Source organism: Scylla paramamosain, chromosome 12, assembly GCF_035594125.1.
Source record: "Scylla paramamosain isolate STU-SP2022 chromosome 12, ASM3559412v1, whole genome shotgun sequence".
Lineage (NCBI taxonomy): Eukaryota > Metazoa > Arthropoda > Malacostraca > Decapoda > Portunidae > Scylla > Scylla paramamosain.
Genome location: NC_087162.1, coordinates 26,140,448 through 26,167,296, shown reverse-complemented (window position 1 = coordinate 26,167,296; position 26,849 = coordinate 26,140,448). Strand labels below are relative to the sequence as shown.

Below are 26,849 nucleotides of genomic sequence, written 5' to 3'. Positions count from 1 at the left end.
GTACACAAGAGCACCATGAAAATATTCATGAATATATATATTGCCATACAATATTATGTAATTATAATGCTGGAATTTGACAGTAAGCTTCAGAGTTGCAATCCTCAAATTTTATTGAATTAGCAAATTTTCAAGCTTACCTTTCCTTAAGTGTCTTACCCTGTTGAGTAAAATATTCTCTTATTACTGACTAGGACATTATATTTTTCTTATATTACCAAGAAAAACCCTCAGAAAAAAAAAAGATCCTAAGACATAAATGAAAATCTTTCCTATTAAGTAAAACTATCATTCTTTTTTATTGTAGTGAAAATAGTGGCACTAATTAACTACACTGGTAAAGGATTGGGTGCATCTATGTAGCATGGAAATGCCTTGCTCTGTGCTCACTCCTACACATTCCTGGTAATTGAGGTAGGTAATTCTGGCTTTGCAGAGTACAAATATACACATACCACGTCTTCTTTCAGTGTAGCAAAACAGCAATTATCTGCTACATTATGCATTTAGTGTCTGGAATCACACAGGCAACACTACTGGTGATATCTGTTATGCAGTTCTGCCCATGCTGGTGATCTTGTGATCTAAGGAAACTGGTTGTTGAGTTTCATAAAAAATTTATCATGAGGTTTACATCATCTTGACCACCAGGAAATTACATACTTCATCTTTTCTGCAAAAGGTTTGGTAAAAAAGATAAAACTTGCAAAGTTCTGTAAAAACATCAAAACATAGTAACATTATAATAATACTAAGCTGGCATTAAAATATCTAGGTAGAGTAAAAATACAGAAATCATAGAGCTAAAAGTCTATATCACAGTTTAAATGTTCAAGCAAATACCTCAAATTGCCTCAGTGATCTGGGACAGAATCTTGTATGAGTCACTGTGCCACTGTTGCACTGCAGAGTTTAATTTAAAACTTCTTGAAGATCATAACAAGCATGCACACAATATAAAGAGTGAATCCTAGTACATTAAACTGCAATAAAACTAATTACATCTAGTATAATGAACCACATAAAATTTACTAAATTCTCTTAGTAAGTAATGAGCTCTGCTTAGAAAACATCAGTATGTGAGGCAGCAACTAAATGAGTATGAAGGCAAAGGCAAAGCCACTATATTAGTGATGGGTCCAACAGCTCAAATCTTGATGATTTTAATTTTTTGTCATCACATTGGCTAAATCTCATTCTTTAGATTGAGATTCACTGAGTGCAGCACCAAGGAGAGTAAAATATGCCAACATGAGCAAGGAGGACTATCATTGCTCTAAAAATAACAGTGAGCTCAAAAATGCTGAATAGCAATAGCAATCCCTGACTGGCTGTTCTGTCACTTTCAAGATTGTCAGTTTAGTCTCCCAGTTGCTAAGCACTCTGTCATGTATTACATTTTTGTGTAAAGGATATCATTCATTATACACCATCTCCCATTTTTTTTTAAATACACAAGGCAAAAATCTGTTCTGAAGCTATAAAAGATGGACTTATTTTCCTAAGTGATGATGCCAAGCCTTGTACACCACTTTCTCACATCCTTCACCTTTGTGTCTTATCAGGTCCTTCACAGGGTGTCCCAAGAATTGAGGTACATACTTTGAAATATGATCAATCAAGCCAATGTAAGTGTTGTCTGGACCATGGTGGAGAGAAGGTGTGCTGAGCTGCATGTCACTGTTGGCCAGCTTTGGTTCTCAATAGATAACCTCCTGCTTCCTTTAAGAAGCAGGAGGATACAATGCCACTGTCATTGTGTGTGGCCAGACCAATTCATGCAAAATATACACAATGGGAACAAGTTCATATGACTGCAGCAACCCTCACAAACTTAAACTCACCATGGCAGAGATATACAATGAGACTATGTATAACCTACCAGCATCAAATGAACTGAAAATAAAGAATGAAATAGGTGAAGGTGCTTCTATTGTTGGGTTGGTGGAAGAGCCTACTGATATTTTGGAAAAAGGTTTGGATTTGCAGGAAAAAAAAACTAATTTGAGAAGCATTGAAACAACAACCTTGAACAACAGTTCATCTCATTCCCATGCCAGTTTTTCTGACTGTGATGCACACAGAAACCATGAAAGTTGTTTGAAGCTTGTGGGCCTTGCAGGCACTCAAGATGTGGCCACAGTCCTCTGTGCAGTTCACTGAGGGTGTCAACATCAGCTGTGTCTGGGGGAAGGTGCTGGCTGCATATAGCAGTTCATCTGGCTGTGTGCTATATAGGGAGTCAATCACAATAGGGAGTCACTCACATGAGTGCTCAAAGACTCCCTTGGTAGTGCACCTACACAACAGTGATTGCCTGTGTGAATCCATCAAGCAACAATGTACACGAGACAATAACACTCATATATGCAGAATCTCAGAAACGCCAAGATAAAGTGAGAATTCTATCTACTGTCAAGAAAAGGGAAGGTAAGTGATGCTAATTCTGGGGTTGGAAGAAGTGAGCAAGGCAGACCACAACAATACCATTTAAACTCCATGTCATAAGATACCAGTCCAAAAGCTTGCTCCCTTGCTCAAAAGAACTGCAGCAACTCCATCTGGAAGGATCAGTTAACTTCACCTCATTGTACGCTGCCCACATTAGGAAAAAACATTTATGAAGATGACTCACCTTCTGGATTACCAGTTATACAAGCTGTTGAAGATAATAAGAGGAGCCTTTCACCATGCACAAAATGTGAAACCACTTTAGTCTTACTATTTTAAAACAGTCAACACAGTCAACTGTATTAAGATTAAGAAAAGCCTGCAGGTGAAAATTGTCAAGGGATGAAGCCTTCAAGCGACTCAAAGAAATCAACAGAATTTGCAAGACCAAACTCCATTTTCAAGCACTACAAAGAAGCAGAGATCCTACAGCACAAAGAATGTTTCACTAAATACAAGCAGAAACAGTCTTAGTAAGGCCAATGTCTCCATGTCAGCAATAACATCCAGTATGATCCATACAATAATGCAAGTCCAACACTCCAAGAGGAACATGATGATTTCATCTTCAGGATCTTAAACACAAGAACACTAAGGAAGATGCCGCATCTGCTGACTGTTGGACCTAAGACTGCATGTCATATATAACTTTCAGAAGCTGTATAGAAAGTTGAACAACATTGATGACCCAAAGAAGGTGTCAGGCCTTGGCAAAAATTTATACAGTCAATTCACAAAGGCAAACTTGGTGACTGGAGTGTTTCATCAGCTGTGAATCTGTCACTGTCTCTCTCCTACATGCTGACACACACACACGCACACACATAATATGAAATGGACTAAAGTGATAATGGCAATGTCATCCATCAAAAAAAAAAAAAAAAAAAAAAAAAAAAAAAAAAAAAAAAAAAAAAAAAAAGGATCCAGATCTGTTACCATCAATGCAAGACAGTAATCAAGACCTCATTGCACTCATTTCATCCTTTAATTTCTACCTCACTTACTAATGACAAGAAGTTCAATGGTGCAGGTGATTTAATTAACTTCTATGATCAAGTGTTTTGGTACTGTCAGCTAAAAGTAGATTATTATCTGGTTATCACAGCACAATGATTTGCAAAGTTAACTATTAATTCTTGATTAGCTTCAAGTTTCTGAGAGAACACATGAGCAAATCCTGCCTGCTTGCATGAAGGATGATGTGGTTCACTCATCCACAATTCTGCTGCGAAGGTATTCAAGTGTTTCTCGTGTGCCCTTGTCCAGGATGCCTCGCCGTGGCACTCTAAAGGGATTCCCATGCAACACCAGTGTCCTAATGGCATCAGAGTTTACCATAGTTAATACCAATATAAGTTACTTGTCTGCAGAAATAATATAAATATGGAAAAAAATCATAACACTTTAAATAGATGACAAAAAAAAAGAATGTTCAATAATTATTTTACATATATCCTCTTCTATATCCAGCAATATTCTAGAATACTTGAGTCACCTTTTACTATTAGGTTTATGATCTTTTACATATTTTATTTTATTTTATTTTAATTAGCTTTTTTTTTTTTTCATGTGCTACCACAGCTGTTTAGGGGAAGACAAACCGTCTGTAAAAATGTAGACATAAACAAGTAAATAAGGTAAATAGCACATAACAGAAGGAATCTAGACTCTGAACAAACCTGAGCTGTGTCACGTTTCCAAGCTGTGGTGGAACAAAGTCAATATTGTTGTTATGAAGGTCCAGTGTTGCCAGACGCTTTAGTTTGCTCAATCCTTCAACATAGATCAGTCTGAGCTGGTTGTTGGCAGCACACAGGATCTCCAACTGTTCCATCTCATACACACATGCTGGTAGGGTCTCAAACCTGGGTACATAGAGAGAAATGCATTATGAAGGTGGAGTGCCAAGGGAAAACCATGTTCAGCGATGATCAGATTCAGAATACATAAATACCACACATGTAAATACCACAGGCACTTAAGTTCATACTGTCATTGCCCAATTAAATGAGAAACAATGCACAATATAAAATAACACCCATCTTCATCACAATGAGGAAATTTAAACCATCTCTAATTTAATCAACCTTATGCTGAGTAGAATAGATTTATGCACATCTATTAATTGCACTAAAATGTACTGTATTCCTAGTGTGTGCATCCTTGAGGGATTGAACAAAACTTCACTATTCTTCCTGCAATGTGTAATATGGTATGGCAAGACAACAAATTCCGTATTTGGCATCTAATGCTGTCACTGAAATATCAACTGTCACCCACTCTGTTCTCTCCGCACTGGAGGCACACATCATTCCATATGGTTTAATAAACTTTGATCTGGTGAAAAAATGTAGATCAGTGTAGATGGGAAATTTGCCTTGTACATCAATTGTGAAAAAACATTAGATATGAAGTGTGACTTCGCATTTCTTAATTCCTTAAGAATATTATTATTATTATTTAATATCTAAATGTGTATGTGTATGGAACTGTAACATTTAAAGGCTAAAATCCTATCAAACAAATGCAGTAGAAATTATATCAGAACCAAAAGTGGTAGAAGCAGCTCACCTGTTGGATGTTATGTTTATCTCCCGAAGGTAAAGCAGAGAGGCCAAGTCTGTAGGCAAGTCAGTAAGCTGGTTACTCTGGAGGTCAAGGAACTGCAGGCGATGAAACCTTCCAATCCATGATGGAACACTTGTCAGCTTGTTCTGACCAAGCATGATTTCAGACACATGTCTGCACAGCATTTCCAATCTGCAAGTTAATGTGAACTGTTGTAGTAGTGTTACTGATGACAAATGCAACTAGGAAAATACTGACAAAATTTTCAGTCTATACAGAAGAAGAAAAGAATGGTTCAGATATACATGTTTTCATCTTCTGATTAAATATTCAAATATTTTATATATTAAAACTTATATATATATTTTTTTGTGGATTCTTCATACACATGTATGGTAACCTTTTGTTTTCTTTATGCTATACAAAAGAAAAGAATGACAAACTCAAAACAATTCAAATTCCACAGATCATATTTAGATTTTTCTTTGCATGAGAAATAAAACTGATAATCAGAATAATGAAAGCACATATCCTTTCTCTGTCTTTCCTACTTGCCTGCCCTCTCTCTTCTTATACCTGGCCACTCACTCTCAGCTGCATCTAAAAAACATGTAGCTTATATATATATATATATATATATATATATATATATATATATATATATATATATATATATATATATATATATATATATATATATATATACATATACCAACCATGCAGTAAAATGTTACTCTATCTGGACGAACTCCCCTCCCAGAAGTGTAATCTATAATAAGTCACCTTCCATGATCAAGTCATTAATTTATTATTTAAACACAATCTTCCAGACAACTGTCCTCTCTTCTTCAATGATATTTACCTTTCTCCTTCTACTGCATTGAATATATCAGGGCTGAGATCTTTTTAAAAATCTCAACTGGAAATTTCAAATCTCTTCTTTTACTTGAAACAGCTTGCACAAGTTACTAAAGGTTTCAGGTGCTGTGTCCTATAATTTTTTGCAAATAAAATCTTAACAAAGCGTCAGACAAGGATGTTATTTTGGCAGTGGATGTCTGATACCCTGACTAATTAGGTTGGGGTCTCAAGCATCCATTGCCAAAATATCATTCTTGTCTAACACTTTATTAAGATTTTATTTGCAAAAAAATTATATGGCACAGGACCTGAAATCTTTAGTACACTTTAGTACAATCTTCACTTAAGAGCAGCATACCTGTACAATTTTACTGTTTTGAAATATTCATTAAGGCACTTACAGAACAAAAATGTAATGTAAACATACAGCACAATAAATGTACTTACTTGGCAGGAACTTCAGTGAGCACATTCTTGCTAAGATCAACTGTCCTTACTTCAGCTTCAGCAGCATTCTCAAATAGTTGGTCAGGTATTGCAGACACTTTTTCATTATATGACACAGTTTGGGTGCTCTTCATCTGGTACTTGTCCGGAATTGAGCTGTTGTCCAGAAGGAGATTAGTGTCTGCGGGAGTATTTTCAAACCCTGGGGAAAAGACATTGTTTAAAAACAAGGATTAAAAGCAATATACAAGCAATGGCAATATTTACTGTAAAACCAAATGGATGTACAGAACTACTTCCAAATGAATACCTAATTCTGAAATAAATTTACTAAATTAGAAATTGGAAATTAATTAAGTTATGGTGCTGTAACAGGAAAGGAAAGGATAGGGAGTGGCAGAGGATATTCTGCCAAGGTCATCAACTTAGAGGATGCTTCAAGAAAGGAGCAATGCATAAGGTAGATAGATAGATAGACATCCACCTACACTATTTCACTGCAGACTGTGCAATGCTTCCTTATTAGCTCACCAGGGAATGTGTGTACAGGTGCTGACACTCTGGAGCGCAGGTACTTGAGCAGCTGCACAGTACCACGCTGCACAATGTCACGACGGATAAGGCGCATTGGGTTGCCTTCCAGGGGCATGGACTTGAGGTGAGGCAGCAGACCAAGGTGGAATGGTAACCTGAAATTAATTCAGGACACCTGACTGTCTATTGCTAGCTGGCTACTGTTTGCCATAACTTGCCTTTTTCTATTTCATATCAGATGTTACTGCACTACTGCAGAGAGAAAATAAGAATAGGCTCAGATGTTTGCCTTAGAGCTCTCTAGATCATCATCACTCATGATCATCTTTTACAATCCCTATGTCTTCTGTACCTTATGCAACTCTTCACCACCATCAACAGAAAGATGATGACGGAAAAAAAGAAACCTGAGAGCCATCTATTCTAGCTCATCAACAAAGCATAAGAGAAAAGTGTGAGGATGGCAACACATGAGGGGAAGCATTACAATTATGTGACTCTTTGTACTTTTATGACTAGTTACATGGAAACTACAGCCATGTATCACATGTCCCCATCTTTACGTTTATAAATTATACTTCATTCTTTCTTCCCCATATGGAATAAATGTAAAAAATACTTTACGATGTAGTTCCCTGCAACCATAAGGTCCTGATCAATATATCACATATATACACAAAGGAGAGCTGGAGCACTGACGTGGAGAGGTTGTTGTTGGTGATATCAAGGCGCTCAAGGCCCTGCAGGAGTGTGATCTGATCGGGCAAGTCATCCATCTGGTTGTCACGCAGATCCAGGATGCTCACACCAGTAAGGTGACCAAGTTGCTCTGCACTCATTTCCTGTTAGGAAGCAAAATAATTATGCTTAAAGAGCAGATCACAAAATAAATATAGAATACATGACTCTCAAGACAACTTTCCCAGGGACATTATCTTAGGTCATCACCAACTATACATGGCTCTCATTTTTAGTACACTTTCTGAAGCTGATCTAATTAAGAGGGTGCAGTAAATACAAGCTCAAACTTCCCCTTGATCTGCTCCATTCAACAAAGTGTCTGTCTCCACACCCTCCATTCAACAAAGTGTCTCCACACCCTCCATCCAACAAAGTGTTTGTCTCTGCACCCTCTCTATCCCCATCCTTTCCATGATGTTAAGTCATTTCATATCCAAAATAATTCATAAGCAATTATCTGCAGCATATCTAACTTCTTCCCTGACTCTGCAATCACATGCTTTAGAGCTTCACAAAACAACTGAAGTAACATTTTTATATTTTGTACTTAAATTCATAGATAAAATTCTTTCTCTCTCTCTCTCTCTAAAACTGTAGCAAAAAAGTAACACATTACAAACATTACCTTGATGAAATTGTTTCCTAGATAGAGTTCCTTCATGGCCACACAGCTGTGTAAAGGAGGGATACTCCGCAGCCGGTTGTGACGAAGATAGAGTTGTTCTAGCTTCCGCAGGTTGCCAATAGTGTCAGGGAGGGACTCCAACTTATTACGAGTCAGATCAAGCTGGGTCAGTGCTGAAAAATGTAGTTTGCCAATATAAATATAAAAATAGTCTTGCATTGCAATGCTTCTGGTAATAGTAAGGGTGGAATGAGGCAATACATTATATCTTTCCCAAATGAAATTTCTTTTAAAAACATCAACAAAGACTTTATTAAAAAAAATTGTTTGGTGTCTACATGAGTTTAAGGGCAATAGTGATGTCATCAACCAAGCTGAATGGCAACCAAAAAATATCCCCAAATATATGAAACAGACCAGTTCAGCTGTCAGATCCTGCAGCATGAACTGTCAGATTTCCTGCTTAGAGTGGCATAGTGAGGCTCAGTCCTCTCTTCCTTAGTGACCTACAGACTGTGATGTGAAGGAATTCTTGTGATCCCACTTAATAGGGAATGTTAGTAAAGTATAAAGAGACATTCTATATTTGCTCAACACCTCATCACTTCATCCACACACTTACTATCTAACCATGTGTCTTAAAATACATGGGAATATTTCTAATTATTAGTAAATGCTTGAAAACATGTAGAATAAGCAGTACTTACCAAAACAATCCCCTATTTCTGGTGGGAGCTCCTTGATCTCATTTTCTGAAGCATTAAACTTAGACAGCCTCTGCAGGTAACCAATGCTGAAGGGCAAACTCTCCAGGGAGTTATGAGAAACATCCTGAAATACAGATTTTAATGATATTTGGATGGATCATGATTTTATAGAATTATTATTGCCATCACCATCAAGATTTTTAAATGCCTGGGAAAATAACACACAGGAGAACCCATGGAAGGAGTTAATGAGTAAATGAAAGTGCCTCACCCATGTAAGTGAAAGGTTCGAAACTAGTATCTAGATAGTACAGAAAATTAAGGTATAGCAGCAATCAATATCAAATCATCTACACGTAAGTCCTTCTGGGAAAGTCTGCTCCCGAAGACATCACAATGTTTTGAATACCGTTGGAGAATGCTGGAGAATGAATATTGAACAATAACCCTTGATCATTAACAAGCCCTTCACTTTCAAACCACTGTCTCTTCCTTTATTTCTTAACCATTGTTCAACTATATTATCACTTATACTACCCACTCATCTACACCCAATACTAAGTGAAGAAAAACAAAGATATGACATTTATCATAGGAGTCAAATCCTGTAACAATATAATTTCAAAATCATAAACACAGCTGAATATGGTTAACAATCACTATAAATACACATCTTCCATAAATATTAACAAACAAACACCTAAAAATAAAGATTACCAAGTATTCCAGGACAGGCAAGTTTCCCAAGTCATCAGGGAAAGCAATGAAGTTGTTGTGATCAAGCTGCAGTGACCGCAGGTCCTGCAAAGCAAACACTCCAACTGGCAACTCCTGTAGCTGGTTGTGGCTGAGGTTGAGCCGCTGGAGGCAGGTCAGCTCCCCAAGGGTTGAAGGCAGAGCAGTGAGGTTGTTGTCTGAAAGCTAAGATAATCCTTTAGTCTTTCTTCTGGGTCATCCACACTCACTCTACCTTTCCCAAAGGATTCTTAAACAATTCTCAAGCAAAATCTATCTATTCTTATGCACATTCCTCAGAAATCCCCCATATATATGTTAAGCATTGCTGGCAAAACTTTTCAGTAGCTTCCCATTCATCCACTTTTGATTTTTCTACTGGTTTCAGCTTCTCACTTTCCCTGCTTAAACAGTTACTGAACCATCACTCCCTGACTATTGTATAAATTTTTAACAGTGCACAATATCAATATACCATTTTCCCCTCACATAAGTTCAAAGCTGTGTACATGATTTATACATTCATGATTTGGTATCAATTCAGGCGAGGATTTTTGGGAAATATTCATAGGAACCAACAATTTGCTGACTGAAACTGCAGTCCAAACCGTTCAGATAACTAAAACCTACATTACAATGATACACCCTTGGAACACAAGGCTAAAGATGCCAAACACTGTATCAGGTGCTCTACACACCACTCACATCTAGGATCTGCAGGGCAGAAAGATTACTAATCTCCGGAGACAGAGACGACAGCTGGTTGGAAGAAAGGTAGAGGCGTGCCAGGTCCACCTGTTCCCACCAGCGGTCATCGTCACTGCTATCCATTGTCATATTCATGGTCATCTTCTTGGCCTCCTCTGCATCTATCTCATTGATGTGGTACACTTTCTCTGGAACTGTCACATGTCACCATAAACACCAATTTTAAGTCACCAAAACACAAAAGGTCCCATTTCAAAAAATGAGATGACAGGTAAATTATTTAAAATGTTTCTGGGTACTCTACATACTTTGTCATCACACATATTTTAAAGAAAGCCAGTAATGTAAAAATAATAAATTATGCATCATGTAGAGTAAAAGTATTCAAGTAAAACTTCTCAGGTCAGAACACACTGCACATTTCACTCCACCATGAAAGTGACAATTGACCCTGTATCCAAGCTCATTATGGACTTAAGCTACAATAATATCTTAATCCTATGCCACACACCTGTTGCCAATCCTTTATTGGAGAGGTTCAGCTGCCCGGATCTTCTTGCCATTCGTACAATTTGTGGGTGCAATTCTTCCTTCTTGCTGTCCCCAAACACGGCACCCACGTTGGCAAACCCTCGCATCACTGGCCTGCCTCTGCGCACTTGGATTCTTGCACGGATTGAACTGTATCTTGATGGTTTTGGCTGACTGAGGACCTTGGGAGAATCTATGCTGAAGAGATACCAACAGATATGACATTAAAACTCTTAGTAAGACAATAAAACGAATTAAGTTTGTCTTTTTAGTCTCTTGTCTTACATTTCACGTTCCAAGGTCAACTTTTCTTCCTGCCATGTATTTGTACAATTCAAAGGAAAAACATCTTAAGGGTTAATATTTTTCAATACCAGCGACATACAGGAATGGAAGTTTAAAACACCAAATTAAAAAATATGTACATCTTTTCTGTGACTATTGAACTTCAAAGACTGAGGCTCACAGCATTCCATCTCCACACCCAGTGAAGGTAAGTAAACACTGTATTCATTACCATTTCATTACAATACAAAAAATATGCAAGTAATGAGAACAGCACATAAAGTACCACTGGATCTCAATGCAAACTTTGAACAAAACTAGTTAACAGTGTTCTGTGCTACTGGTGTGAGATAGATGACTAACCTTTCTTCGTCCATTGAGGAAGACCGTCCTCTGCTTGATCCCGAGGACACTGTGCCAGGCTTGGCTATACTGGTGGTGGAGGCAGAGCCCCTTGTGACACCCCGGGCCCGGCCACGGAGCCTCCCAACCCCATGGCTGCTTCTCATAATTCCCGATGGCTTGCTAAACTTTCTCAAATTCTGTAAATCTAAATCCAGCACAATGGGGATGTCAATGCCTTCTATCCACATACATAAATATTCATATACAGTGGAACCTCAGTTCTTGAACTTAATTCGTTCTTGAATGCTGTTCAGAATCCAAAATGTTTGGAAACCAAAACTATTTTCCCCATAGCAATCAATGTAAAATGGATTAATCCATTCCCAGACACAAGATGATTGATTTTCTAAACTTTTACAACAATGCTTTGAGCATATCATACAGGGAAATCCTATTATGAGCATTCAGAAACTGATGATACGAGATGAGTAAATTATGGACTGATTTCATTATACAAGCACAAAAATCCAATGATATGGGAATCAATTTGGAGTGAGTAAAGTGATGAAGGCCAGGTGGGAGCCTCCTGTTTCAGTCAACTTAATAAATGCAGTTGCCATCATTTTTTCTCAGCCAGGGAGTGGGAACACAGTGTGTTAACACTCCCCAACACTCAACACATCAGTTATGCAGTATAGATGAGTGTTATGCTCATTTTATATGTTCATTTATAACTAAGTAAAGAATAAAGCTATAAATAAAAAGCCATAAAGACAACAGCATGGCGTAGATGTACAATGAGAAAGGATTGTAGCGTGACTAACATGCACACTATGATTAGCAGCTGTATAGCTTGTTCCAGAACTGAATTATGGTATGGCAACTGAAGCAATCATGAGTTCAAAATTTTGTTCCTAAACCAATTAGTTAGAAAAGGGAGTCGTTCAGCAACCAAGGTTCCATTGTAGTCCTTCTTCTTATCAGATAGATCTTTTCTATACAAGTGAGGGATTACACAAAAGAAGTGATAATATATTCACTCTGAAATTGGTGCATAACTTTAAATGCCACAGTGATAGACCTTAGTGCTTGTAACAGTAAAGAGCAAATATAATAATTAAGCATGTGTATTCCTCAGACACAACTCTTATTACATTCAGCCTCCTTCCTCTAACCAATTTTCAATTCCACACAATGCAGTCATAACATTCTGTACAATCCCCTCTTTGCATTTATTCCCAAGTGACCTGAAGCTCATTCCTTCATTTTAAACTTTATACCCATTCATCCATCCACATGTAAATGGCAATTACACTTTTATATCCCTGCAGTGCTGGAATAGGTGATAAGTCAGCATCACATGGTCAGTGATCAAGGTGCTTGGTAGTATAGCAGTGAGGAGGAACACATTAAAGAAAGCTGCGTGATGCAGGACTCACAAAATAGTTGTGTAACACTCGGTGACATGGCAGTATGGAAGTCACACTGGGTGAGGCCATGAGCTAATGATTTGAACCAAGAGATCATAAAATGCTACATTTTATAAAGAGTTATCTGTTTTCCTGAAGAAAGGAAACAGTTGCTGGATATTGGCACAACACTAATTACTAAAAGGGAAGACCTGCTTGAAGGATAGGTTTTGATCGTGAATACACAACTAGTTGGTAATGGGCAAGGAATACAATTTAATGCATTCCTGAAAAATGTACAACAAATGCAACTGCTACCCATCATGTGAAGAATACAGGGAGGTCGCGTTGTAGGAGCATCCGATATACAAGAAGCCGATGATGTGAGATGAATAAACTAGGCACTTATTTCTTTATACAACTGCAAAAATCCAATGGTACAAGCTTCAGTCGCAAGTGCATAAAATTACAAAGTTTATAATGCACACCTTCCTGCACCCTCCCCCTAACACATCTGGCCTTTATGGTGGTGTACAATGATTCAGGTGTGCAGAGAAGAGTTTGTGACCACTGGAAGAGAATCGCGCACCCTACCTACCTACTATGTATTTTCCTGCCATTAGCCATGCATTGGTGAGCGTTATGCATGTTTTATGTGTTTGTAAATATGAAATATTCTTTTGTATGCTGTTTTATCTTTCAGGTTGCTTTATTGGCAGTTATGTAATATAGACACATTTGTGGCATTTGATTTTGTATATTTTAGCTTCAGTATTGTATGTTTTAGCTTGAAAGTTTATCTTTGACAAACATCACTGAATCTAACCCATTTTTTGCCATTAGTTATGTCTTTTGTTGTATGAGAATTCACTATACAAGGAATTAAAATGGAACCTAATTGCTCATATTATTGCAACCTCCCTGTGTTCATCTCATCCTAAGTTTGTCCATACAGTCATCAACCATTCACCATTGCTTACATCTGCTGCTTCTGATGAACACATTCCCACAGATATCTCTCCTCTCCAACATCATCTATTTTTCTCAGATAATACCCTCAACTGGTATTTTGAAACACTGGGAAATCAATCTCAAGTGATGTGCTTATATGAAAAAAGGAGCAGCTGGAGACTGAACCTACAGCAGGACCCTGAAGGTACACAACTCTTTACCGGTCAAGCCATAAAAATCGCCTTGGCTCAAGTTAAGTTTGGTCGGCCTTGACTGTTCAGCTGGCCAGCCACCACACACTCACCCATAGTGCCACCACTGCCAGGAAAGTGCACAGGAGAGGAGATTTAGGGACTGGTGTGAAAATCTTAACATTGTGAAACTTAGAAAACATGAAACTTTAGGATTTCCTGGAAAATGAAAATCATGAACAAATTATTCTATTTTAGGCTCAGAGGAAAGTTTTTTTCAAACTAATGTAACTATTGTACTTAAACTCCATTAATGGAGCAAGTCATGTATTTCAGTACCTGCATGTTAAATTTATTTCTAAACTTCACAGTAAGTTCTCACCATCCATTTGAGCAGCAGTCTGAGGCAGAGGAACTGTGAGCGGGGTCAGAGGATGCGCTGATGTTACAGGCCGTGTCAAGGGCGTTTCTAGGCTGAGGGTTTTGTGCAGAGGTACTACAGGCAACCTGGTGAGACAACAAGGTAATTATGTTCTTGACACTGTTAGTAAATGACAGCAGTGACATATATAACAATGATTATACATACTGGACTAAATTTCCACCTTGCTCTTATTAGTTTTAGCACACAACTCTAATCACAGTACTTAAGATTGACCTTCCCTAACCTTACAAATAACACCTTGCTAACACTTCATTATCAGACTGGAGAGCCTTTGTCCTCCCATATCACTAGTTAACATCCAGCCTTACACATTATATGAATAATGATTTGGGGATCCAAAGTTGGATTCTATCAGGTGGTGCTTGTCTCTGCTACTGACTGGTGGAGCAGACTAGTAAACGTGGTTGGAGCTGTATTGGATGTTGGTATCTTGGCAGTGCTTGTGAGTGATGATATGTGCTGACACAAAGTAGTGTCACTTGGTTGTTTGCTGTGGTGTACTGGATGATGTCAGTGGAGTTTGTGGTGGGAATTGTGTTCTTAAATATATTATATCTAATGAAGTCAAAAGATGACAAGTAGCAGCCAGCAACAGTGTACCCAGCATCCAGAATGTTTGTCAGGAGGGCCCCTATCACCTGTCTTTCCCCTGGACGGTCATCTGATACCTGCCATTTCCCTCCCCAGAACTGCGCCACAGTGATGCAGGTGTCTCTCGTCATCCACCACTATCCCCCCACAAAGGAAGAAGATAAGCTTTCCAGGTTTTCCTTCCCCCCCTCTAGGGTAGCTTAGGACCCCTCTCCTGGTCAGTAACCAGAGTAGGGTTAACAGGGTAGTAACACATCCTCGGCCAGGTCAGATGAAGTGTTAGGGCTTCCTGTTGGGAATTTATCTATTTTTTGTTACCTTTACATCTTATTAAACCACAGAAATTTATTGTCAATTTTATTTTCTCACCACTTTGGCAGTAGAACACTAGTCCTGTTATGGTTCAGTTGTTTGTTCTTGTTTTGTTTTCACTTTTACTTATTCAATTATTTATTTATTTATTTTTTCATAAATATATAAGTATTACCTACGGTGCTCCACACAAGTATGGCCAATATAAAACAGAAGAGCCACCGCCTTAAGAAGTAGTTTCACTTCCTCTTTCACTTTTCACTTGGTAAACATTCACGCACTCGGTACGGCAACACCCCGACAACACCCACACCCACACCTACTCACTCTTACTTACTTGCTTTCCCTTCCTGGAATAAGACTGGCAGGGACTGGAATTATGTACTTGCCCCCTCTGGCAGCCCCCTTAACTTGCTCTTCTTTCATGACAACAAATGACACATATCTGAAAATGAAAAAGGAGAAAAAATAATTCATCACGTCCTCACGCCATACTAATAAGGGTTAACACTTACAACATAAGCAGGTGAGGAAGAGGAAGCGTGTATCAGGAAATGTCCCCAGTGTTTTACCAAGACCGTGTTCCTGATTCCTGAGAGAGCCAATAACTATTACTGCCAGTCGACGCCCAGGACAGAGCTAGCGTGAGTCAGTGCCAGGCGTAAACAATGATAGTTGGACGAACACCGACTGGGTGGCAGGCGGGATGCGTTTCGTCTTTTTCTCGGGGCGGTGGTAAGGTGTTTTCTTTTGGTTGATAGAGGTGAGAATGATTTTTTTTTTTTTTTATCGTTTGAATTATATACTATTATAATTTTACATATATATATATATATATATATATATATATATATATATATATATATATATATATATATATATATATATATATATATATATATATATATATATATATATATATATATATATATATATATATATATATATATATATATATATATATATATATATTTTTTTTTTTTTTTTTTTTTTTTTTTTTTTTTTTTTTCTGCCATAAAGCTGGCGTGGGTATACGGCCAAGAGGCGAGAGGGGCTGTGAGGTGAAGAAGGGGAGAGGGTGTTTAAAACTTACACGGGGCATCTGCCATATACAAGAACAAATGTAGCCATTCTTTAAGTGTCTCTGGTTCACATCCGTATACAGCCAAGAGGCGAGAGGGGCAGGGGATGGGGGTGAAGAGAGGGAAAGAGGCGTCATCCTTATACAACAAGGTAACCATTCTTTTAAGTGTCTGGTTCACATCTGGTCCTCATCATTTGTATTAACTAATCTCTATAAATCATGAATAAAAGCCATAAAAGCAATGAGGTAGAGAATGAGTATGAGAATGCATGGACAATATGTAAAACAACAGCGACTGACAAGGCGAATGATAAATAATGAATGCCAAAGGGAAGTGCGAAAAAAGTGGCTTTTGAACTTAGTAACCTGTCATTTTTTTTTTTTTTTTAATAGTGAGTGTTTCTGCGTACAATACATTCTTGATTTGTGTTTCCTGTAGTAGCTGATGAAAAAACACAGTACATCACAGTACAGCACAGCAACACTCACCGTGCGCCTGTGACATTAGGAAGGGGTGCCAGTAGAAGAAGAAAGAGCCGGGAAGTGCCAGGTCTTCTGGATATTGTAACTAATAACGGTCTTAATCTTACTGTCATATCTTACTCATAACTGTACATTATAAAAATCTTTTTTTTTGGGTGGGGAGGTAATATTGAGTAAAATTAGCATTTTCTGGCCCATATAACTGTGTTAATCTTGCTGTCTTCTGGATTTTATAACTACTAAATGTCTGTCTTAATCTTGCTGTCTTAGTATGGTCTTGCTGTCTTAGTATGGTATCAAAATCGATTTTTTTTTTTTAAGGTAATGAGTAAGATTAACATCATCTGGCCCGTATAACTACCAATTTTGTGATAATCTTGCTGTCTTCCGGATCTCATAACTAGCAACGGTCTTTGCCAATGCAACACAGTAGGTGGGAGAAGATAGGTAGTCAGTAAGTGATGAAAGGTTGCTCAGTGTGGGGGCTTGCAGCTCTAAATCTATAGTGAGAGTTTTAATCTTATAATCTTCTGAAACTTTTAATTTGTAACTGTCTAAAGTAATGATGTAAAACTAAATCAATATGCTAAAATTAAGTCTATTATAATACAGTTTAGTTGTCTTAGGATACACAAACTTATTTTTTTTTTTAGTTTTTAATAATCAACTCATATTCCTAAATTAAATAAAAGAGTCAATATACATTTTTACATCAACTATAAAGAAATAATTTGCCAAAACTTAATACACAAACTCAGAATATAGGGTGCGCGGACGTGTGTGTGTGTGTGTGCGCGCGCGCGCGAGAGAGAGAGAGAGAGAGAGAGAAAGAGTGTGCGAGTCCGTGGGAGTGTGTGTGTGTGTGTGTGAATGAGTTCCAAACCCGTGAGCAAGAGACAACGATTATTTGATTAACAGACGTAATTAATACATAGTTTCCTTAATATATTAAAAGAAAAAAACTATTAAGAAACGTCATAATTATGATCTTAGGAAACTTATTATACTGATCGACCAATGATGATAACAGTGGAGGAAGGAAAATAGGAGGGGGGGAAGAGGAGGAGGAGGAGGAGGAAAGGAAAATGACAGTCTGGTTTTAATAGTTCCATCGCTCCTCCTCCTCCTCCTGAAATCCACAAACTTAAGACATAAGAATGGCGGCGAGACAATTGCATTTTTCCTCCATAATCAATAAGCACAAAATTACTGTTACAAACCGTGAATATTCAGAGGAGGAGGAGGAGAGGGAGGAGGAGGAGGAGGGGAAGACAAGTCATTCGGGAAGAGTAGAATTTGTAATTACGAAATACCAAAGAAACAAACATTATTTATTGTACTACTACTGCTACTTCTAGATGTACAAAAGGGAAGATGGGCCTTAAATTTCATGAGAGAGAGAGAGAGAGAGAGAGAGAGAGAGAGAGAGAGAGAGAGAGAGAGAGAGAGAGAGAGAGAGAGAGAGAGAAACAGTGAAGTTGGAAGAGCAGGTTTGCGGATCCGCAGCTTCACGGCCTCTTGACTCTTCGGAGATGGGCAGCAAAACAACTCTGCCTTACCTCTCCTTGAGACATGGGGCTGTCAAGAATTCCTGGATCACAGACATTAAACTCAAACAAGCGACACGAGGTGAAATTTGGAGCATCGCCAAATCCCTGCTTTGCACAGACTATGTTCCAGTACTTCAGAAAAAAAAAAAAAAATACAATTTTTATTTTTCCGATTTCCAACACGTGTCAGATGTGTGGTTGCCGAAATCGTCCAGGAGTGTGGGTCACGGCAGCCTCCTCCAGGCACGGTACCAGCGTCTTGCCCAAACACTGGCCGCTCCTCGCACACCATTGCACCAGACAACGCCGCGCCACCACAGCCGTGCTCAGCCACACCAGCAACATTGTTGTCGTCCCACAGGAGACCCGACCGCTTCAGTTCATTGCTTCAAGTCACCTCTTCAGCCGGTTCATCCAGAATATTACCTCAACGGTTCAGCTGTCGGTATACAAACCCTCTTATATAGGACACTTCGTACTGTCGTAATAGTTCCACAGTCTGGAGTCATGACGGAAAGGTATCTGATTATTTATTAAATTCCACGTATCTAGTTACACCGCCACAAATTACAATGCCTCATTAGAGTACATTAGATACCTTTAGCTTTCAAAAAAAAAAAAAAAACCCTTCCAAATACAGAGCAATTAGCTGCCTTTCTTCACGCATGAAGTGTGTCGGGGCCCGTGCTGCGTGCTCACTCAGTGCTTCAAGTGAATGAAGCACCTAACGCCTGGCTGGATTTCAATTCTTGAGACTGATTAGCTGTCGTGGGTTGTTTCTGTGATAACATTTTTTTTTATAAACATAAATGGAATATGCAATGGTATGAAAAATAATATATGGAAAAAAATTCATACACATCTATCAGTTACTGCGTATTACAAGATGGCATCTGTACACATGTGGTAGGAGCGTCACTTACCAAGATTATAACCCTTCCCAGCCCATATGAACAGGCTGCTAGACCTCCTCGGCACTTGCTGGCAGGCACCACCCATATACCGATACACAGAGGGGGCCATTGTCAAGTTCACCGTCACGTTCTGCGAATATCCAGATTAATTAAGGCAGCAAAGTATGCGTACCCTTCCACTGGCCCTCCTTGGCTACTGCAGACGTGGTGACGTGGCACGAGCACAACCACTCTCGTGTAGCAGTGCGCACCACATTTACGCATTCACAAAATATTCTTCCACTTCTAATAATATGCAGTAACTAGTCACATATTACACTATGGTCATATTGGGACAATAATAAACATATAAAACTGAATTATAAGCCATTGTAATTGTAAATGGTAAAGTAACCACACAGCACCAATTCAAGCGGCAAATTTAAACATCTACATCAATGCTGTCAAGCTGGGATTGAACTTTCCCCGTGCTGAGATTGTCACGTAACATGCTGTCCTTATAACTTGACTGAACCTTAGTGTGTCTGATTTCTATTCCTCCTCATGCAACTCTTTATCAATAGCGTCAGTCTTTCTTATTGATCTGAATTTTACTGTGTCAGATTCCTTCTGATTTAACTCTTGCGACTCCTTCCTCACTGCCTGTTTTCCTCCCCTGATTCTTGATACGTGTGTCAGATTTGTACTGCTGCTGGAAACATCCGGACACTAAACTCTCGAACCACCCCCAAAAACAAACCAAATCCCTTCACTCACAGGCTGCAATTAAAGAAAACACTCACTTCATGTATTTTGTACTTATATTATAAAAATACATCGAGAGCATGTGTACAAAAGGAGATCAAGACAGATGCACATATGGTTCATTTGTATAAAGATGATGCTTACAGGATCAACACTTATGCAGTTCAGAGGCAACGTTATGTATAGAGAAATTCATTTATACATAACTAGAAGGCTAGATATATGTAGAAGGGATAGTTAGGGGTGGGTGAAGAATGGAGGTTTATTTCGTACACTGGACATAGAGGTCACTTTAATCTCTTCAGTGACTACCACCAGCAAGCCCACAACCAGTGTTTGGAGATGATCTGAGCAGAGCATCTTACTTTTATTTGCTTATCATAAAAATCCAGTGACGGTTTCATGAATACGACAGGTTGCGAAAGAGCAAAGTCCAATGACAGGTTTATGAATACGACCCAGCTGAGGAAGATAGTCCGCGAGTGTCTTTGGTGCTTATTTCGCTTTACGACCACTGATTGCTCGCTTGTTTTTGTTATGTAATTGATTAGTGTTACCATCATAGTTTGTTTATTTATTTATTTCATTTTTTTATTTATGTACTGTTTCTTATTCAAGCTTCATAGAGTACCTCCATACACTCTTACAAGTCTCCTTCTTCTCTTCTTCTTCTTCTTCTTCTTCTTCTTCTTCCTCCTCCTCCTTCTTTCTCCCTCTCATCCTCCTCTTGCTGCTGTGCCATATACTTGAACACACGCACACTTTTACACCTTTACAGTATTGGTACATTCGTTCATGGAAATTATTACTAAACAAATATAACAAGTTTGCTTATCATCAATAAAGAATCTAGGACAGAGAGAGAGAGAGAGAGAGAGAGAGAGAGAGAGAGAGAGAGAGAGAGAGAGAGAGAGAGAGAGAGAGAGAGAGAGAGAGAGAATTTTTTCGTACATTAGATGGGTTATTCAATTGCATAAGAATACGAGAATATAAGGGAAGCTGCAAGAAGCCTTCAGCCCTACACGTGGCAGTCCCTGCATGAAACGCATCTATCTGTATGACTCGGCTCTAACAATCTGATTACCGAGTCTATTCCATCCATCTGCCACTCCATTTGAGAACCAATTCCTTTCTATCTCTTTTTTAAATCTAATTTTATCAAGCTTCTGTCAGGCTGGAACTCATTATATCTTGTCCTATCCTGAGTACTGATCCAGAGAATTTTACTTACGTGACCCTTGTTATACCCAATGTCCCACTTAAAGCCTCTGTATGACACACATCAGTTCGTCTCGTTTCCTCCCCGGAGTCCCCTCTTTTGTACTCGCCAGTAACTCGTCTTGAGAAAAGAAAGGCAGTACTTGATATCCGCATGTCTGTGAAGTCAAGCTATACCTTACTGAAAACTCTAGGATTGTCTTCTTGTTTTTTTTATTTTTTTTATTTTTTTTTTTTTATCTTCCCATGAGCTGGACTGTTTCGGAAAAGTAGCAAGGATTTCAACTATAATAACCAACTTGATTATAATTTTTTTTACATTTAACATTTATTTAAAGAGGTAATTAAGCAATTCTTTCTTACATGATTCTTCTTTGTAGCCCACAGCTCTCGTTTATATGTGGAAATGGGAAAGTGAGTGCCTTCAGGATTTTTGGGGCGTGGGGAAGCGGTGTTAGTGGTCGAAAGAAAAAAAACGCTGGCGAACCCCATCACCACTATTTTGGTGGTATACCACTATGCCTGTATGAGAGAGAGAGAGAGAGAGAGAGAGAGAGAGAGAGAGAGAGAGAGAGAGAGAGAGAGAGAGAGAGAGAGCTATGTCGAGGTCGTTAATCTCTCTCTCTCTCTCTCTCTCTCTCTCTCTCTCTCTCTCTCTCTCTCTCTCTCTCTATCTATCTATCTCTCTCTCTCTCTCTCTCTCATACATAGGCAAACATAACCACTCAAGAAGAAAGAAGAAACACAAGAGAGAGAGAGAGAGAGAGAGAGAGAGAGAGAGAGAGAGAGAGAGAGAGAGAGAGAGAGAGAGAGAGAGAGAGAGAGAGAGAGAGAGGTGGGGTTAGACCTCTCCTACTACCTCACCTGCCAATCACAGAAAGGTGTGGGTTTGGCCTATTTTGGGGGGGGGTGGTATCGCCAATTTAGGTGACAACAGGTATGCCATCACCACCACCACCTGGTGATAGTGGAGGTGGTGGTGGTGGTGGTGGTGCTAGGGTTCGCTATAAAAGAAGGCAAGAGCGGCTTTGAACTCATTCAGCGACAAAACTGCACCAGAGGAAGGTAGGAATTCGAAGCTTATCCTCTTTACTTGCTGTATTACATTATGATCGCATACCAACGTTTTGTTTTAAAAGAAAAAAACATGCGTACAACCAATATGTCTTTTTTTTTTCAGCTAGAATCAGGAAAGTTGTTAATTTTCATCTGTGCAGTGCGCTACATGACGTGGAGGAAAATGGTAAGTCTTCGCAGAGTCGTTTTCTTCCTATTACCTTTCATTGCGGTCAGTAAAAGTACTTATTTGCATATACAGGTCATAGAAACAGACTGCAAGTGCAGAGTGAAATGAGCGCACTTTTAGGATGATCTGCGCAATGCACTTCATGGGACGTCATTGACTTTTGCAGAGACTCGACTTGGAAGTGGTGCTGTTCTGTTGCCTGGCGCTGTGCAGGTGAGTGTGATGTTTTTTGTTGCTGTTACTGCTACTTTTGCTGAGTTGTGTGTGTGTGTGTGTGTGTGTGTGTGTGTGTGTGTGTGTGTGTGTGTGTGTGTGTGTGTGTGTGTGTGTGTGTGTGTGTGTGTGTGTGTGTGTGTGTGCATAAATAAATAGCATCGGTTATCCTAGCAAATGCTTCTCCAGCATACTGTGTGAGGTGTGCCAGGTGTGGTATGTCAGGTGTGCCAGGTGTGATATGTCAGGTGTGGTATGTCAAGGTGTGACAGGTGTGGCCTGGGCGTCATAACTATAGAATTGTTATTCCTCTGGATAAAGTACAAAATCTGTTTTTTGCACCACACTCACTCCATCTCCCTCACACACATTGCATTCATTCTTAAACTAGAGCTGCTCTTCTCTTTTCTTAAATGGGCTTGTGTCTATTTAAACCAGAGTTTGGATGCACATCCATCTTTTTTTCTATGTGCAGGACAGCGGCGGCTTGTCCTGTGGAGCACGAGTGTAAAGGATTCGGCCTGGAAGACTTGGGCACCGGTACTGGCGAGGCGGCCTTCTGTAGCGGCCCTCAGTCTACACCTTACTGCCCGGGGGTTTACGTTAACGGCACGGTACTGCGGCTTTCACCGCGGCAGGCATTCAGATCGTCGCTAGCCAGAAGTTACTCTCCCATCTCTACCAAATCGTCGCTAGCCACAAGTTCCTCTCCCACCACTACCAAATCGTCGACAGCCACAAGTTCCTCTCCCATCTCTACCAAATCGTCGACAGCCACAAGTTCCTCTCCCGCCACTACCAAATCGTCGACAGCCACAAGTTCCTCTCCCACCACTACCAAATTGTCGACAGCCACAAGTTCCTCTCCCGCCACTACCAAATCGTCGACAGCCACAAGTTCCTCTCCCACCACTACCAAATTGTCGACAGCCACAAGTTCCTCTCCCACCACTACCAAATCGTCGACAGCCACAAGTTCCTCTCCTATTACTACCGCATCGTCGCCAGCCACAAGTTCCTCTTCCACCACTACCAAATCGTCACCGGCCTCCACGTCTGCCCCGTGTGATCCCGCTTCGTGCATAGATAAGACGGAAGGCATTTATGTTCATCCTGACTGTGACTGTCGCCGGTACTACACGTGTATCAAGTCGGTGAAGGACGAGACTAAGCTAATCCAAACAAATTACAGATGTACCGGAAAGTACGTTTTCGACCCTGATAAGCTGAGGTGCACGGAAGACAGTTCAGTGTGCCCGACACTTTAGTGTGAAGGCTGCGCTGCTCACTTCTTACTTCATGTTTTCGACTATATTTCTCTGAGGAGGAAATTTCACTTTCTCTCTCACAGTAAGCTTGCAGAACTTTGGAGCACGTTTGAAGCACCACTGAGCACAGTTTGTCATGACCTGAATTACATTAAAAAAAAAAAAAGTTTTATATCTTTTTCCTGGTGCATAATACTTCATGTGTGTGTGTGTGTGTGTGTGTGTGTGTGTGTGTGTGTGTGTGTGTGTGTGTGTGTGTGTGTGTGTGTGTGTGTGTGTGTGTGTGTGTGTGTGTGTGTGTGTGTGTGTGTGTGTGTGTGTGTGTGTGTGTGTGTGTGTGTGTGTGTGTGTGTGTGTGTGTGTGTGTGTGTGTGTGTGTGTGTGTACGTCAGAACTTAGTGGCAAGTCTGCTGTCACGCCGAGGAAAATTTAGGACAGCATCTGCTAAGGTGGCGTGAGCCTCGAGACAGCCTGCGATGTGTGGAGATTAAGTAGAAAACAGCAAAACATGTTTGTGACGCAAACACTTATCATGAAAATTGCGCACTGTAAAGCAGGTGTAAGATAAGGAATTAAATAGGATGTCAGTGATGTTCCTTATCAGATAGCAGAGGCCTATCAGGGTGTTATCAGTGGTGCAGATAAGCACGATTAGGTGAGACAGTGTTGGTGGAGTCACAGTGACCTGAAGCAAGCGATGTGGGCGGCGACTTGGCTGTGGGGCGACGCCCTTCTGCTGCTGATGGCGGTAGTAGTGGCGCAGGAAACGCTGTCTGTGATCCGGCAGGTTTGTGTGTGTGTGTGTGTGTGTGTGTGTGTGTGTGTGTGTGTGTGTGTGTGTGTGTGTGTGTGTGTGTGTGTGTGTGTGTGTGCGTGCGCGCGCGCGCGCATGAATAATTCTTTAAAAAGTTGAATAATTGTTTGCCTTCCGTAGCAGCAGTGAGGCCACATAGTACGTTGACATGAAGTTTCTGTAGAATAACTTGATGGTTTTGTGCTTCTCCTGTGCTTCAGTGTTTTGCTGCTCATTCCATTTATCCATATACGTCTTGATGACTCTTGATACGTCGGAGTTACGGTAGCCGTTGCTAACGAGTACTTAGGTGACCCGTTCTATCTCTTGGTGGGTGTCACTCCAAGTTGAACAGTGGGAGAAAGCTCTTCTGACCTATGCATTAATAGCTGATTGAAGATAGCGTCTGGGGTACTCGCTATCCCTGTTCAGGCAAAGTCCTTGATTTGTAGGCTTGGTATCTTGAGTCTCGCTCTGCTTGCTGTCACGAGGATGTCGAGGAAGGGAAGGCGTCCTTCGCATGCTTCTTCGTAAGTGAAGTTGAGACCAGAGGCGGTGATAAAACGTTGTCTGAGCTCCTGCAGTTCCTGAACGTTCTTGACTCGCACGAAAATGTCGTCTACGTAACGGCAATAAAGAGAGGGCTTGTTGTCAGCGAGCAGGGATGATTCAATACAATGCAAGGACCTATAAGAATTCCCTTGCTATGTCGCCTCGCGAGTGTGGCCAGGCGTGCTTCACTGGTTCGCTCCGGCATGGAGAAACGGAAAATATGGCAACGAGTGCAACACATTCTGCTACTATATTTTTGCTATGAAAGTTTTCTGTATTGTTACAATGGTGCACAATGGTACGTACTCTGCCTCACAGTTAGTAAACAAGGGAAATTTACGACAGTTTATCTCCTACTCGAGGCGGGGCCGTTCTTTAAGGTAGAGGACAGCACAGTGGGAACAGATGATTATTAAAAGTCCTGTCATAACGGCACTTGCATTATTGTCCGGTAATACCCTTCATTGTGGTCTCATTATGCAACTTATTTCAGAATTCATCATCAGTTGTTCGTCTTCGTTATGCTGACCACCTTAGTTACAAGTTTCATCCCCGTTTTCACTCCTTCTAAAGTTACAAAGCGCAACTTCTTTTCTTTCATTCGTACAACATGTCTCTATCCTCTTCTTTCTTACCTAACCCCTCTATCTCGAGATGATTCTATTAGTGTCTCACCATTCCTTTGTTTTTAATCACTCGTTTAGCATCTTTCTCACTAAGAGGTGATGCAAGGAGGTTGTTAATCAGTGTAGCCTTGTCCCGTAGTTCTGATGGCTCGTGGGGAATAGCTTGCTGCTCCCCACGACTGAACAATAAAAAGAGAAAATGAAAGGGCAGTATTTAGGGCGGGCCACAGTGTACTCGTTTGTGCTGCGGTCTTTCAGTAGTGCAACATGAACATTGACTTCCAAGTTACTGCAGCAACAACTTATGAATAACTGACAAATCACCTATTAATGTTAGTGGCTTTTATTTTATGTTTTCCCTTTTTTCCAGGACATCGGCGTTCACAGCGAGGAAGGTAAGAACAACAGTTGCTTTATTTATTACAGAAAATTAAATTAATGTCTAGGTAAACGGTAAGTGGGTCGTGTCTCCGTGCATCCCTAAAATTTGAATCTTTCGGAGGTGATGGTATGAAGAGTCTATCCCATACTAAGGCACAGTAAAAATGTATATCTCTCCTTCTTATTGTTATCAAGAGAATGCAATTTAATATTGGGATTATTTATATTCCCGCTGCATGGAAATTTGTCTCTGTTTTACTTGCATGTTTCCGAGACAGGTAAAGATCTCTCTGTCCCGTTCATTATCATTCTGTTTCTTTCACACTAAGATAAATGGTAA

At 39.8% G+C, this 26,849-nt stretch overlaps 3 protein-coding genes and 1 long non-coding RNA gene across 7 annotated transcripts in view; 2 read left to right on the top strand and 2 right to left on the bottom strand.

The window, feature by feature from the left end:
* Positions 1-600: 600 nt before the first annotated feature.
* LOC135105987 (leucine-rich repeat-containing protein 40-like) lies at positions 601-16,169 on the bottom strand. 4 transcript variants are annotated; one of them, XM_064014728.1, is made up of 15 exons: positions 16,010-16,169; positions 15,775-15,882; positions 14,472-14,596; positions 11,557-11,743; positions 10,889-11,106; positions 10,375-10,571; positions 9,652-9,855; positions 8,935-9,058; positions 8,228-8,400; positions 7,561-7,703; positions 6,859-7,016; positions 6,328-6,529; positions 5,023-5,211; positions 4,131-4,316; positions 601-3,766 (listed from the first exon to the last, which is right to left on the bottom strand). In XM_064014728.1, exons 2-15 carry the CDS (start codon positions 15,861-15,863, stop codon positions 3,658-3,660), a joined length of 2,304 nt encoding a protein of 767 aa, XP_063870798.1. In that variant the 5' UTR covers positions 15,864-15,882; positions 16,010-16,169; the 3' UTR covers positions 601-3,657. The 4 variants fall into 4 exon arrangements, with proteins under 4 accessions (XP_063870798.1, XP_063870800.1, XP_063870799.1 ...); XM_064014730.1 differs by lacking the exon at positions 16,010-16,169 and adding an exon at positions 14,203-14,216 and having other exon boundaries at positions 15,775-15,784; XM_064014729.1 differs by lacking the exons at positions 15,775-15,882; positions 16,010-16,169 and adding an exon at positions 15,953-15,974.
* A 2,153-nt stretch (positions 16,170-18,322) lies between these two features.
* On the bottom strand, positions 18,323-20,314 carry LOC135105456 (uncharacterized). Its single transcript, XR_010270854.1, has 2 exons — positions 19,478-20,314; positions 18,323-19,333 (listed from the first exon to the last, which is right to left on the bottom strand). It is a non-coding gene; the product is annotated as an uncharacterized LOC135105456 (long non-coding RNA).
* Positions 20,315-22,458: 2,144 nt separating this feature from the next.
* LOC135105984 (uncharacterized) lies at positions 22,459-24,325 on the top strand. The gene is made up of 4 exons (XM_064014725.1): positions 22,459-22,495; positions 22,611-22,673; positions 22,843-22,889; positions 23,365-24,325. The coding sequence occupies exons 2-4, from the start codon at positions 22,656-22,658 to the stop codon at positions 24,155-24,157; spliced, it is 858 nt and encodes a 285-aa protein (XP_063870795.1). The 5' UTR covers positions 22,459-22,495; positions 22,611-22,655; the 3' UTR covers positions 24,158-24,325.
* A 485-nt stretch (positions 24,326-24,810) lies between these two features.
* LOC135105981 (receptor-type tyrosine-protein phosphatase H-like) overlaps positions 24,811-26,849 on the top strand; it is a 10,169-nt gene continuing 8,130 nt past the window's right edge. Inside the window, exons 1-2 of the mRNA XM_064014723.1 lie at positions 24,811-24,944; positions 26,499-26,523. Of these exons, the coding sequence (XP_063870793.1) occupies positions 24,855-24,944; positions 26,499-26,523 (115 nt within the window). The 5' untranslated portion in view covers positions 24,811-24,854. The remainder of the gene's footprint in view (positions 24,945-26,498; positions 26,524-26,849) is intronic.

Coding starts and splice junctions, on each gene's coding strand:
- LOC135105987 (XM_064014728.1), bottom strand. CDS start 15,863: ATGAAAGAAGAGCAAGTTAAGGGGGCTGCCAGAGGGGGCAAGTACATA. Junction 8,401..8,934: donor AGAAATAGGGGATTGTTTTG/GTAAGTACTGCT, acceptor TACATTTTTCAG/CACTGACCCAGCTTGATCTG. Junction 3,767..4,130: donor GGAAACGTGACACAGCTCAG/GTTTGTTCAGAG, acceptor TGATGCCATTAG/GACACTGGTGTTGCATGGGA.
- LOC135105984 (XM_064014725.1), top strand. Junction 22,890..23,364: donor TGTTGCCTGGCGCTGTGCAG/GTGAGTGTGATG, acceptor TTCTATGTGCAG/GACAGCGGCGGCTTGTCCTG.